The sequence below is a fragment of the Anolis carolinensis genome, chromosome 2, assembly GCF_035594765.1.
Source record: "Anolis carolinensis isolate JA03-04 chromosome 2, rAnoCar3.1.pri, whole genome shotgun sequence".
Taxonomy (NCBI): Eukaryota; Metazoa; Chordata; class Lepidosauria; order Squamata; family Dactyloidae; genus Anolis; species Anolis carolinensis.
In genome coordinates this window covers 191947189-191960400 of record NC_085842.1, presented here as the reverse complement: position 1 = coordinate 191960400, position 13212 = coordinate 191947189, and the positions used below count along the sequence as shown (strand labels likewise).

Below are 13212 nucleotides of genomic sequence, written 5' to 3'. Positions count from 1 at the left end.
ATAATTGTGAAACCGGCTACAAACAAGCCTTTCATTTTGGCAGGATTATAGCAAGAGTCCTTCGCTTGAATGTGCAGATACATCCAAATGTGTTCGTCACTAACGTTAAAGAAACTGGATAAAATTGCAAGTGCAATACAGTAGCATAAGACAAGAGAGCCCTATGAATATTGGTTGTACATACTGAAGTATTTGCCAAATGTTTTGAGGCCACAGCTATGGTGACCCTTCATGTTGGGTTCTGCTGGCTAAGGCTGGGAATGTAAGATAGTGGTTCTCAACCTGTCCTCAGGTGTTTTGGCCTACAACTCCCAGAAATCCCAGCCAGTTTACCAGTTGTTAGGATTTCTGGGAGTTGAAGACCAAAACATCTGGGGACCCACAGGTTAAGAAACACTGGTCTAAAAACATCTACAGGGCCACAGGTTATGCAAATCCTAGACTCTCCAATTTCCATGAAAGCAGAAAACTAAAGGCAATTGAAAGAGGGCATTTGCAACGGGCTATTTGTCAATAAGTTATTTGCCATTAATCCCCCTAGCTACGTTCATAAGCAAGGAGGTAACCAAAGAGGACTGGTACAAAGGCAATATTAAAGTCTGCAACATCTCAACATCATTTTGCCAACCTCCCTAGGAGTGGCTAATGCAGAAAATACATTTTATTACCAAAGCCCTGCTCCTAAACTAGACAGGAAAACACATGGAAGGATTGAGAAGTATGCTTCTGCTTGTATGCTGTGTAAAAATGGGATGGAAAAGAGCAATTTTCTGAAAATGCTCAAGTGAGAGCACCCACGTGAGAAAAGCCTCAGAAGATATGAAGAATCAGATCAAATCAGCAGAAAGAGCAATGAGACATATTTGAAAAAGAAGAATGTATTTGGATGACTCTAAAAACAAGACACAAAGGGCTCAGACTAAGGGACATAGGAATTCAGCTGAAGGGCCACTAAGAGTCCGCCATATGTAGCCGTCAACAAACATCCTCGATGCCTCTGGGACTCAAGAAAGACTACTTGTGTCAAAGTATCCTTGTCCATGTAAATGGAGAAGTTCTCCAAATCCACAACAGGCTGAAAGGGTTTTTCTCGGTTACTTTCCAGGGCCCCCCAATGGCTTCTTCCGCCGCTTCTCACGGAGCAGCTGGCGGTAGTGCAAACGCTTAGGGTTGAGCCCATAGGCTTGGAGTCGCTGGCGGCTGAATTCTGCACCCCCCACCCGCACTTTGGTGCCCAGCACCAGCCCCTTCCGTCCTCTCTTCTTCTTTGGTCTCTGAACGCTGGGGTGGGCAAAACAAGGGCTGCCTGAAGGAGTGGCCTCTGACTCCTTACATATTGCTGGTGTTGCTTCGCTTTGGGCAGCTCGCTTTGGGAGTAAGAGTCCTTCTTCCTCGCAACCAGGGCTGCCCAGTTGCATCTTTTGAGCAGGCAGCTCGCAATGCTTGGCCTTCTCCCTGCTCTTCTTCCCTTTCTTGCTCTGAGTTTTCTTTACATCTTCCGCTTCCTCCGGCCTGCAAGCAGATTCAAGTAGACAGATTAAAAATATTCACTCTTAGGGCTACTATTGCATGGCAGAAGTAAGAACCTGGTGTCAAGGGAAATGCTACAGAGTGAACAGCTGAGAATGAAATGTCAGGTTTTAAAGCAAACTAAAAGGAACTGGGGTGTTGTGTGGTTTCTGGGATGTATGGCTGTGTTCTAGCATCATTTTCTCCTGATGTTTTGCCTGCATCTGTGGCTGGCATCGATCCTCTGAAGATGCCAGCCACTGATGCAGGTGAAACATCAGAGGAAAATGCTGCTAGAACACAGCCATATAGCCTGGAAACCACACAACACCAGAGCAATTCTGGCCATGAAAGTTTTCAATAATACATTAAAAGAAACTGCACTTGGCTAGTCTGACCTTTAACTTTCTATGTGCTTCTTTCTCTGTCAAGCACCTCAGGCTTTTCACCTTAAGAACAGACAAGCATTTCGAGCTTTGAGGATGACCTGGGAAGGAATCCCACTGGAGCATTGCAGCACACCAAAATACTTGGGAGTGTGCTCTGACTTACAAAAAGCACTGTTTGACTATCAAGGAAAAAGTGGGTGCTAGAAATAACATTGTACGAAAGCTGACTGGCACAACCTGGGATCACAACCAGACACAATGAAGACATCTGCCCTTGTGCTTTGCTACTCTGCTGCTGAATACTCATGCCCAGTGTGGAATACATCTCACCACGTTAAAACAGTGGATGTGGCTCTTAATGAGACATGCCGTATTATCACAGGATGTCTATGCCCTACACCACTGGAGAAATTATACTGTTTAGCTGGCATTGCACCACTGACATCCGCCAGGAAGTAGCAGCCAGCAAAATGAAAAGACCAAGGCATTGACGTGTCTGGCCCATCCCTGTTCGGATATCAGCCAGCACGCCAATGCCTTAAATCAAGAAATAGTTTTCTAAGCTCTACAGAGATATTTGCAAGAACACACCCAGCAAACAAGAGTCTAAAAGTGGCAGGCTAAAACCTGGAACCTCAATCAGTAGCTGATGCCGGATGAGAGTCTCCCTCCTGGGCACACAGAAGACTGGGCAACTTGGAAGGTGTGAACAGACTGTGCTCTGGCACCATGAGATGCAAAACCAACCTTAAGAAATGTAGCTACAAAGTGGAGTCCACAACATGCGAGTATGGAGAAGAGCAAACCACAGACCACCTGCTACATTGCAGTCTGAGCCCTGCCACATGCACAATGAAGAACCATCTTTTAGCAACACCAGAGGCACTCCAAGTGGCCAACTACTGGTCAAAGGACACTAAGTATAATGTCAATTTTTTCAAACTTTGTGTTTTCAAATACAACTTGTACCCTGGGTTCACTTCTGACACAATAAATAAATAAACTTCAGGCTATTAGAGACCATGGACATGAAAAGAGAAGAGGTGAACAAGATGGGCAGACAGGCACAATCATGAGTAAAGCGAAAAAATCAGCTTTCTTGAGGAGAGTTCAAGGCGTCAATGAATATGGCTGCCGAGAGCAAGCTGGGAATCCCACCATCACATCCAAATTCTCGAATGACGCCACCCAATCATATCTGAGGTACTCTTTTATCTTTTTCTTCTCTTCATTATTCTCTACTGCAATATGTGCTGCACTCATTTGAGCCTTCAGGGTTGCCATTAAATACGCTATTCACTCTGGTCCCTTGCTCACTTCTAATAATTCCTGGCAAGTTAGGGAGACTGACAAGAGTAAAAATGGGTTTGCACAATAATGTCAACATGTTACAGAACCATGGTTTGGTTCAGACTATTTGCTTAGATGTCCATCAATATCACTTCCAGACTTCCAATTGTTTTGAGTCCCTTGAAACACAGCTTGAACCCAACCAAACCACCACCACCATCCAAATACATACTCTGCTTGAAGGGATTTAAGAATTTGTTTCTTCTTCCATGCATCTTGGCCCTTCTTCTCATATATGGTCTTGTCCCGCAGTTCCTCGTTTTCTGACCTATAGAGAGGACACTTCTGTCAAACACTGAATGTGGGAAGTCCCTTCTCAGCTTTGGGGGGCAGCAGATAAAAGAAAGAAATGGAATCCAGGAGACTCTCTGACACTCAGCTTCCAGAGAACAAGGAGAAAAATAACACTATGTAACACAATGTTTCTTCCTAGATTATAAATACCATTTCCTAACTGCTTCTATTGTAAAAACATGAAAAATATTTATTAAACTGCAAAAACTTTGTTTTTGTGAAACATCGTGCAACACATTTTGCTATCCCTTTTCAATGAATATCTCATCAAGTCTCAACCAATTCAACATAGTTTTTGGCATCCACAAAAACAAAGTTTCTGGAGTATAACCACTACTTTCAAAGTAAGTATCGTACAATTAAACAGAAAATAACATTTTCACACCAGGAACAGAAATGTTTTCAAATTGTGTTACATAGTGTAATAGGAAGACTTTTGTCCCAACATGCAAGAATAGAGGCTTGTTTTGCTGTCTGTTCTTCAGCCCATTTCACAGAAATAAAAGTTGGGATTTTTAGCCCAGATTTCATTTTAAACACACACACACCTGAAATATAAACAAAATTCACAACAAACTATTTTATTTACTCAAGTATAATGTGCCATCAAATGTAACGGGCATTTCGATTTTGAAGGTGCATATTAAAAAAAAAGGGATTTGTTGTGTCCACTTTATTAGGCTTAAATGTAAACAGAAAGCCACACACCTTTGCCAACCTTGTGCAGTTCCCAACAGGATTCATTCAGAAGGCCTTCAAAGCCAAGGGAGATTTGCAAGACTCAATCTTCAGTGCCATGACCCAGAAGTTCCCATGCCCAAGTCTGCTTTGGCACAACAGGGCCCCAGTTGCACGCCACACCGTGCCCATGCGTTTATAGTACCAGTCATTTCAAGCCACCCTGCCTACTCACCTGAACATGCAAGTCTTCCTCAGTGAACACCAGCGGTTTAATTCTTTGTCATCAGCTGCCAAAATCTGGAAGAGAAAAGGATCATTTGTTTATTGTGCTATTCCAAAGAGCATGCGCCCTGGTCCCTCAAGAGAAAGGAGGGTACGGCAATCCACAAGTTATGAACATGATAGGTTCTATAAATTTGCTCTCAAGCTGAATTTGTACATAAGTTGAAACAGGGACACTTTTAAAAGTGTAACTCCATCCAAACATGTATGTATGTATGTATATATGTATGTGTGTGTATGTGTGTGTATACACACACACACACACACATACTTTGAATAGCACAAGGAAGGGCTAACACCCCTGTGGTGTTTCCTTTGCTGTCTGTGCCCCTGTTCAGAAGATTTCACATTACTTTGTGTCTCTGTGATAATCGGATTTTGAAAAATGCGGTGTGTTTGGGAAACAAGGATTGGTGATAAAGCTTAAGTGGAGCCACCTTTCCTCCATGATAACAACTCTTCCACGAGTGAATTTCCCTTCCTAGGGGCAGATTTTTCTTCTGTTGTCTCACCCCTGTTCTTAACTAGGAGTAATTTGTAACTTGGAGATTGCTTGTATTCTCTTCCCATTCTGCCACGGGCAGAGTTTACCTCCTCAGTTGTCAGTCCATAGCTGCATGGGACTACAGTCCGATATTTGAAACGACAGGGCAGGTCCCCAATCAGATCCTCATAGTCCAGGCCGTAGAACTCGTCCAGGTACTGTTCAAATGTCTTTGTCTCTGCAAAAAGAGAAAGTAACTTCCCAAGGTGGAAATAGGGTGGTGTCTTTCAGCACAGGTGGGGCCATTGCACATATTTCTTTGGCTATTCAGTCCATGGAATTCACACCTGGTGAACACTTCTTTCTCTGTCTCTCTCAAGAGAGAAAGGGAGAAAAGAGTTTGTCCAGAGCCATACAATGAGTCAAAAACCCACCTTCATTCCGCTCTGGCTTCCCAAACATCTCCACGGACAAGAGGTTTGCATTTTAGAACCAGTTTTAATCTCTGTCTTGAGACTAGACATAAAATATAGGTCTCTTTGACAAAATGTTTGGTCTATTTTTATTTTTTCCCCATCTTCCATTCTCTGCTTTTTGTACCACTGAAATAATTGATTTTTTTTTAGAATCCAAAAGCTTGCACACTTGTTAGTTGCATTTTGGTTGGTTTTAAATCCATTCAATTGTGGACTTTATTCTCTTCTCTAATATCACCCCCCCTTCCTGTCAGGCAGCACTCAGCATGACACAGAGGAAATAGTAATTTTATTTTTGCTTGTCAGAAAGTATCTTTAAGAAATCAGTTACTAAGAAGTAGATACAGAAAAAGAGAGAAGGGCTAGGAAAAACACAAAAAGAATAATTTTAGAGACAACTCATTTTAGAGAATACACAAAGAGCACATCTACTATTGTAGAATTAATGCAATTTGATACCGCTTTAGCTGTCATGGATTAATGCTATGGAATCATGGAAGTTGTAGTTTTGCAAAATCTGTAACCTTCTCAGCCAGGATTCCATAGCGCTAAGCCATGGCAGCTAAGGTGGCATCAAACTGCAATCATTCTATGTTGGAAATAGCAACCTCCCAAGCCTCTCACTATTTATTTGTTAATGTATATATTTGCTCACCTGTATTCTATGTGTATGCTGATTTGCCAGTTTGACTCTTTGGTATGGGAGAGATTATAGACATGTGATTGTACTATGTTCAGATTCAGGACTCCATTTTGTATTCTCTTTTGCATCAGATCTCAGTGGAGGTGAATGCATATATCTGCTTTAGAGACTTTAAAGTAGAAGTATGCTTGTGGACTTCAGTGAGTACAAATATACATAAAGATTATGGACTATTGATTAAGAATGATACCCTGTGTTATTAACACAGAGAAGTTATATTCTATCTGTAACTGAACTTCAATAAAAATGTGCCTGTACGGTAAATTAATACAATATGTTTATGAGTAAACAAGATACATTTTCAAAGTAGACTTTGTTTTATCTCTGTGGTTTTTTAAAGGGAGTGTATATATTTTGGGCAACTTCAACTGCAAAGAAAAATCCATCCTCTGCTAACCAAATATATTTTTGTAGTGGAATGTCTTTATCCTTAACAGTTTAAAGACATGGTTTTTCAGTTTAATAGCTTATGATCATCATTTGTTCAAAGAGTTGACTTCTAACAAGTTCATGTTTTTCTTGAATATTGGTTTTCAAAAGGTGGTCTCCACATATTAATAGAGATTCACATTTGTCAAAAGGATATGTACCCAGAGACTGGGTGCAGCTATTTTCCAATATTCTACAATGTAGAAGATGCACCCAATGTGGACACTGTAGATCAATGGTTCTCAACCTGTGGGTCCCCAGGTGTTTTGACCTATAATTCCCAGAAATCCCAGCCAGTTTATCAGCTGTTAGGATTTTTGGGAGTTGAAAACCAAAACATCTGGGGACCCACAGGTTGAGAACCACTGCTGTAGATTAAACGGTGCCTTTTTGGAACACTGGAAGTCTATACCTTTGGCTGAATAGCGCAACACAGAGCCCAGGCATTTTATTTTATTATATTGCTGCCATAACATATTCTAAACTTCTTATATTACCCAACTTAAATTTTTACTTGTCTTCTTTAAACTGATTGGATTGGACAACATACTTATTGAGAGAAAGCAATAGGGTCAGCTCTAAGTTGTTCTGTCTCTTGCATGGGGCCATTCTTTTCAATCACCCTCTAAAGTAGACTTGCATCTGGACGAGCATCAACAAGAATCCTCAGGGAGGATACATATAAGAGAGGTCTTCCTGAATTTGGTGTAGCTGGATCAGAGCTCTCATGCAGTGGTTGTACTGGTCAGAAGCCCTTCCCTTTCTGCCACTACATTGAAATTTCCATACCCAAAGAGAATCCCCTTTCAACCCTCCCAAGCTGTTGGCCTAACCAGAAACTTCTCTAATACCAACCATCCCACGTCCTTACCAGGGTCAAAGGGTTCTTTTTTCTGACCAATCGCCTGTGCAAAATGTGACTTGCGCTTCTTCTTGCCCAGAAGCGGGATGTCCAGCTTCCGCTTCCTTTTTGATGGGCCAGGTTGTTGGGAGGGGTCATAGTCTGCATCCATCTGTAAGTTTGAGAAGCAAATGAAAGGTAACAGGGCTGCTTCACATGAGTAACAAGCAGATCACCTATCCCAAGCAGGTGAAAATCACCACTGGATGCTCAGACAAGTCTACAAGGAGCTGCTGCCCACAGTTGCAGGGGCATCTCCATTAACATTTAGGATTAACAACTTCACGACTGAGTTAGATCTCAGTAAGGCTCACTTTGAATTCAAGCTTTTATTGCTCTTTCAAAGAGTGAAGAGAGTTCCAGCCCCCTATTTGAAAAGATGTCATAAGGAAGAGGGAACAGGCTTGTTTTCTGCTGCCAATAGAACAATAGTTCAAATGACAGGAAAGGAGATTCCACCTGAACATTAGGAAGAACTTCCTGATTGTAAGAGCTGTTCAACAGTGGAACTCTCTGCTCAGAGTGTGGCTTCTTTGGGAACTTTTAAACAGAGGCTGATGGTCACCTGTTGGAGGTGCTTTGATGTGCTTTTCCTGCATGGAAAAGGGTTGGAATGGACGGCCCTTGGGGTCTCTTTAAATTCTATGATGTTTTCTTTTTACGCAGCCACATTTTTGCCCCTCATATTTCCAAGAATTCTGCCAAGAATAACACTTTTTTAGAAAGCATATGGACTCTCCTTTGCCTTTCCCAGGCATCATCTGCTGCCAGCTCTAAACTCAGTTACAGGACCAATGTAGGGCAAGGGCTCCCCTTCTCAAGCAGCCAGAAAGGGCTGAGAGGCCTGCCTCAGAGAATAAAGAAGGCAGACGTACAATAAAGTCAGGATCCTCACAGTGCGGCTCGTTCTCGTCTTCCCCCTGAAAACACATGTCAGCTTCTGCCTCGGCACCATCCTCGCCTGTCCACTTGTCCCAATTCCATTCATCTGAATCAGGGATGGAAAGAGAGAGATTAACAAGTGATAACATGCCATCCAGTCAAAGATTCCTTAGTTCCAGTTGCATCCCCATGCAAGGATCCCTTGGCATACAGATGAAACAGGCACAGCATACCTGCGTCTACAAACAGATTTTAATGAATCCACATTTGCGAGCCATACAGACCACAAAGAATTAAGGGGTGCTACAAAAGGTAACTTTCAGCATTTTGTAGGCATGGCCATAAACACATACTTGGTGCCAAATCAGAATCTTGGAAGTTCAAGCCTTCATTTCTTTAATTATTTATATGTAATTAATGCTATTCTGTGTTTTATAGACTCTTTTCTTGTGCTTAAAACTACTACAATATTACATTGTTGAAATTGTTTTGTTGCCTTGAGACTTTTGGGGAGATTGTGGAATTTGTTTCCAAAAGGTTGAATTATTTCCAAAAGGTACCAAATCCAAAAACAAAATTGAAAAATTAGTTGGCTAGGAGTAGAATATTATGCCTAGATCAAAACTGTACAAATGTATCCAGCTAATAAAAATATTATACTACTCCTGATATGTGCTGCAAGACTAGAAATAGTGGGAACCTGGAAAACATTAGAGAATCTGACAATAAAGAACTTTAATCCATTGGAACGCTGGCTAACCCACTTGTATTTTATGGCTGCTACGATACAGTTTCAATGAACATTTTCAATGTTAGCCATTTTTATGTAATTGTATCTTAATTGCTTTTAGAGTATATGTTGTAATGTTTTAGTCATGTTTTAATTTACTATGTCTTACTGGATTGTTTTTATTATTTTCATCTCTATGCTTAATTTTTTGTTGTAAGGTTACTGTTGTTACTGTGCATTATCTTGTATTATTTTATGTGTTTGTACTCACTGGGGCATTGAATGTTTTCCTTTTTCTTTTGTGTCTGTAAACCGCCCTGAGTTGCTTATTATTATTATTATTATTATTATTATTATTATTATTATTGTTATTATTAAACAGGATATGGGTGATAGCTCTATCAGAAAAATTAACATATAAATTAAGATTAGCAAAAGATGAATTGAAGGAAGATCTATTTGATAAAACTCGGAAACCATTTCTTAGTTTTATGTGTAAAAGCAATGTCGAATTTAAACCACCAAACATCCAAGAAATATTATGGTTGAGTAATTTATGAGTACATTATAATAATTGTATGTAATTGATAGAACTAGAATAATGTAGAATTGACAGTATTTTTATAATGCTTTGTAAGTAATTGGGTGTTTAAAAATATCATGAAAATGTAACCTACTGTTTAACAATTTAAGAACATTTTCACTGTTACAGACTTTTAAAATAAAGGAATTTAAAGGTTAAAAAATGTATCAAAGCACCTCAGTGCAGGGCTTGGAAAACTACATTTTAGAGCAAAAGAGTGCACATACTCAGCATCCTCCCCATCCCACCTATTCCTGTAAAATTTATTCAGATAGATTTGGTACCTTTTGGAAACAAGCTCCACAAGTATAACCAACATATTTATAGTTTTATCAAAAATCTTCAGCAAATTCAAGATTGCACTAAGGGATAACATCTGCAAATTATTTCCCTCTTTTCTCCATGGCCTCAGTCATGTTTTCTTTATTTACTGTTCTCCTGCCAAACAACATAATGTATTCCCATGTATCAGACTAAGAGATCAGGCCAAAGTTGTCCAGAATGGCCCTGCCAATGGTGGCCAAAAAGACACCTCCCAAATACCTCCATATGTAGACACAAAGACTGAAGTTTCTTCTATGTCATACATACACAATGCGTCTCACATGTGTCATACACATTTTACACCTGACCATGCATGCTCTATCAATCCTAAAAACAAACAGAGTGCTATCAGGACTGGAGCTGAAACAAAGCCAAGAAACTAGAAGGAATATGTACTTAGGGATAACACACTTTGACAGAAATCTGCCTAATAACACACAAGAATGCTCACTAGCTGCAGAAGAGAAATTTTGACTTTCAGTTAAAAAAAAAAACAAGTTGGGAGAAGATTGGAATCAGATTGTTGCCCTTTAAGAAACCATCTACATTTCTAGTTATCCCATTATCAGGGGGTGAGATACCTGTAGTTTTCCAGATATTGTTGAAAAGAACTATTTTTCTTCTGCTACAGAGAGTAGAACACAAATGAATGCATTCATATGAGAAGAAAGGGGTTCTCTGCTGTTTGATAGTGGAACAGACTACCCTTGAGATCAGTGGATCCACCTTCTTTGGAGGTTTTTAAGGTAGATGTGTTGTCGAAGGCTTTCATGGCCGGGATCACAGGGTTGTTGTATGTCTTTCGGGCTGTGTGGCCATGTTCCATACCTCACAACCTCTGAGGCTGCCTGCCATAGATGTGGGCGAAACGTCAGGAGAGAATACTTCTGGAACATGGCCACACAGCCCGAAAGACATACAACAACCCTTTTTAAGGTAGATTGGCCATCTCTCAGGAGCACTTTACTTGTGCATTCCTTCAGTTGGCAATTAAGCCAGTTGGGACTTGAGGCACATTTCACCTTCTCTGAACTGCAACTCCCAAGACTCCTCACCACGGAATATGCCGCCTACGGATAAGGAACTAGAAAAAAGCTGCTTGTCCCTGACCTAAAAGTAATAGTTCCAATACACACACAAATGACTCTTCCTCCACACCTTTTTAACATACCATCAATTCCTTCCTCTGCCTCAAATTGTGGTTTCTCCTCCTCACCAACTCCATAGTACTCATCGCCAAAGAATTTCTGGAACATACAGAGAAATAAGGAACAAAAGATTCATTTATTGCTCCTCACAACAGTGTTGAGAAAGAAATATAAATTTCTCCAAGTAACATAGTAGGTGAAGCTGTCATATTGGTTCAAAATCATGAAAAGTTAATTTTTTATTTTTGGTATCCTCCCAAAAAATTATAATGTTAAAATTCTGAAAAGGAGCACAGAAAGAACAGTTAAAAGTACAGGCTGAGCATCCCTTATTTGAAGTTCCTCCAAATTTGCTGGGGTTAGGGACGCAGGAATGCCCCCTCCCCCCAAAGTGGAAAAACTGCAAATAAAAATATCTTTTTAATCTGAGAGAGCAGATTAAATCTCTAGGAATCTCTAGGTTCTCCAATGCAATCCTATGGCCAACTTCTGTTAAGAGGCTGACCATATAGAAGCATGTTGGAGGACCTACGGATATCAAAAGAAATGTTCCCTCTAAGAATTCTAGGTCCTCTAGTGCAACTGTATAGTAGAGGTTGACCTAGAGGACCCAGAGATTCCAATAGAAAACATATTAATCAAATCTTTAAACAATCATATCCTCAAAATTAAAACCCATACATGTGAAGGCTGAATCTAAGACTCAAAACATCCATACAGATGCTGACATCTTTGCTTGCTGATGGTTCAATTTAACACTTTGTTTCATGCACTACATTATTTAAAATATTGTTACAATCAGGCTATGTACATGGGGTGTATATAATACACAAATGAATTTTGTGTTTAGACTTGGGTGCCATTTCTAGGACCCCCCCCCCCCCCCAATATACAGTAGAGTCTCACTTATCCAATACTCATTATCCAATGTTCTGGATTATCCAATGCATTTTTGTAGTCAATGTTTTCAATGCATTGTGGTATTTTGGTGCTAAATTCGTAAATACAGTAATTACTACATAGCATTACTGCGTATTGAACTACTTTTCTGTCAAATTTGTTGTATAACATGATGTTTTGGTGCTTAATTTATAAAATCATAACCTATTTTGATGTTTAATAGGCTTTTTCTTAATCTCTCCTTATTATCCAACATATTTGCTTATCCAACGTTCTGCCGGCCCGGTTATGTTGGATAAGTGAGATTCTACTGTATATATAAATACACATATATACATACACACATACAAAATATAAATACTTCCAGTCCCAAGCATTTCGGATAAAAGATATGGAACCTTTATCAGTCACCAAGCTTCCATTAGGCCATCTCACATATTGGAGTATCACTGCACTTAATCACCTTTGAATCAAGAAACACTTCTCAGGCAGCTAGAGTTCCAGCTAATAAGGTAAGAGCATTCTCACAGAACTATTTCTGTTTACTACTTTCACGTAGAGCATGAAGATGCTCGGAAGTCAATACCATATAATTTTTCTGTTTTTATTGTTTTTAACTCTATATTCTTTCTTCCTCTCCCTTTGTCTTGCCTATTCTATACCTGTCCTAGTTTCCCCCCTCCCCACTCTTTCCCCTCTCCTTTTCACTTTCTTCTTTCTCTCTATGAACCACTTTGTTATTTCTTTTTTAATCTGTTAAAAAAAAGCTTTAATAAAATTATTATTTTAAAAAAATTAAAATACAGAAATTTAAAAAAAAACATTTTTGCTGGATACTAAAGTTAAAATGCTGTGAAAATACAAGAAATACCATTAAAATTATATTCAAAGCCTTTCATGCCACCAAATTCCCACCCACAATCTCCCCAGCAGTATGCCCCTAATCTTCCCCCAAATGTCTATTAGATAGCAATTCCCATTATTCCCAGTCCGCATGGCGGATAATCAAAGGTGATGCGAGTTGTTGTTCAATCACATCTGAGGACCCAAACTGGGCAAAGACTAAAAAGCACTGACCACTCTGTAAAAATATTACAGTTCAACAGCACTTTGAAAGCAACCATAAGGCGGAGGTGGCCCTCAATGG

At 39.9% G+C, this 13212-nt stretch overlaps 1 protein-coding gene across 1 annotated transcript in view; it reads right to left on the bottom strand.

Moving 5' to 3' along the window:
• Positions 1 to 862: 862 nt before the first annotated feature.
• The window catches only part of kri1 (KRI1 homolog), a 30438-nt gene continuing 18088 nt past the window's right edge, over positions 863 to 13212 (bottom strand). Inside the window, exons 13-19 of the mRNA XM_062971405.1 lie at positions 11189 to 11264; positions 8374 to 8486; positions 7469 to 7610; positions 5097 to 5227; positions 4456 to 4520; positions 3421 to 3516; positions 863 to 1512 (exon numbers count right to left, since the gene is read on the bottom strand). Of these exons, the coding sequence (XP_062827475.1) occupies positions 1095 to 1512; positions 3421 to 3516; positions 4456 to 4520; positions 5097 to 5227; positions 7469 to 7610; positions 8374 to 8486; positions 11189 to 11264 (1041 nt within the window). The 3' untranslated portion in view covers positions 863 to 1094. The remainder of the gene's footprint in view (positions 1513 to 3420; positions 3517 to 4455; positions 4521 to 5096; positions 5228 to 7468; positions 7611 to 8373; positions 8487 to 11188; positions 11265 to 13212) is intronic.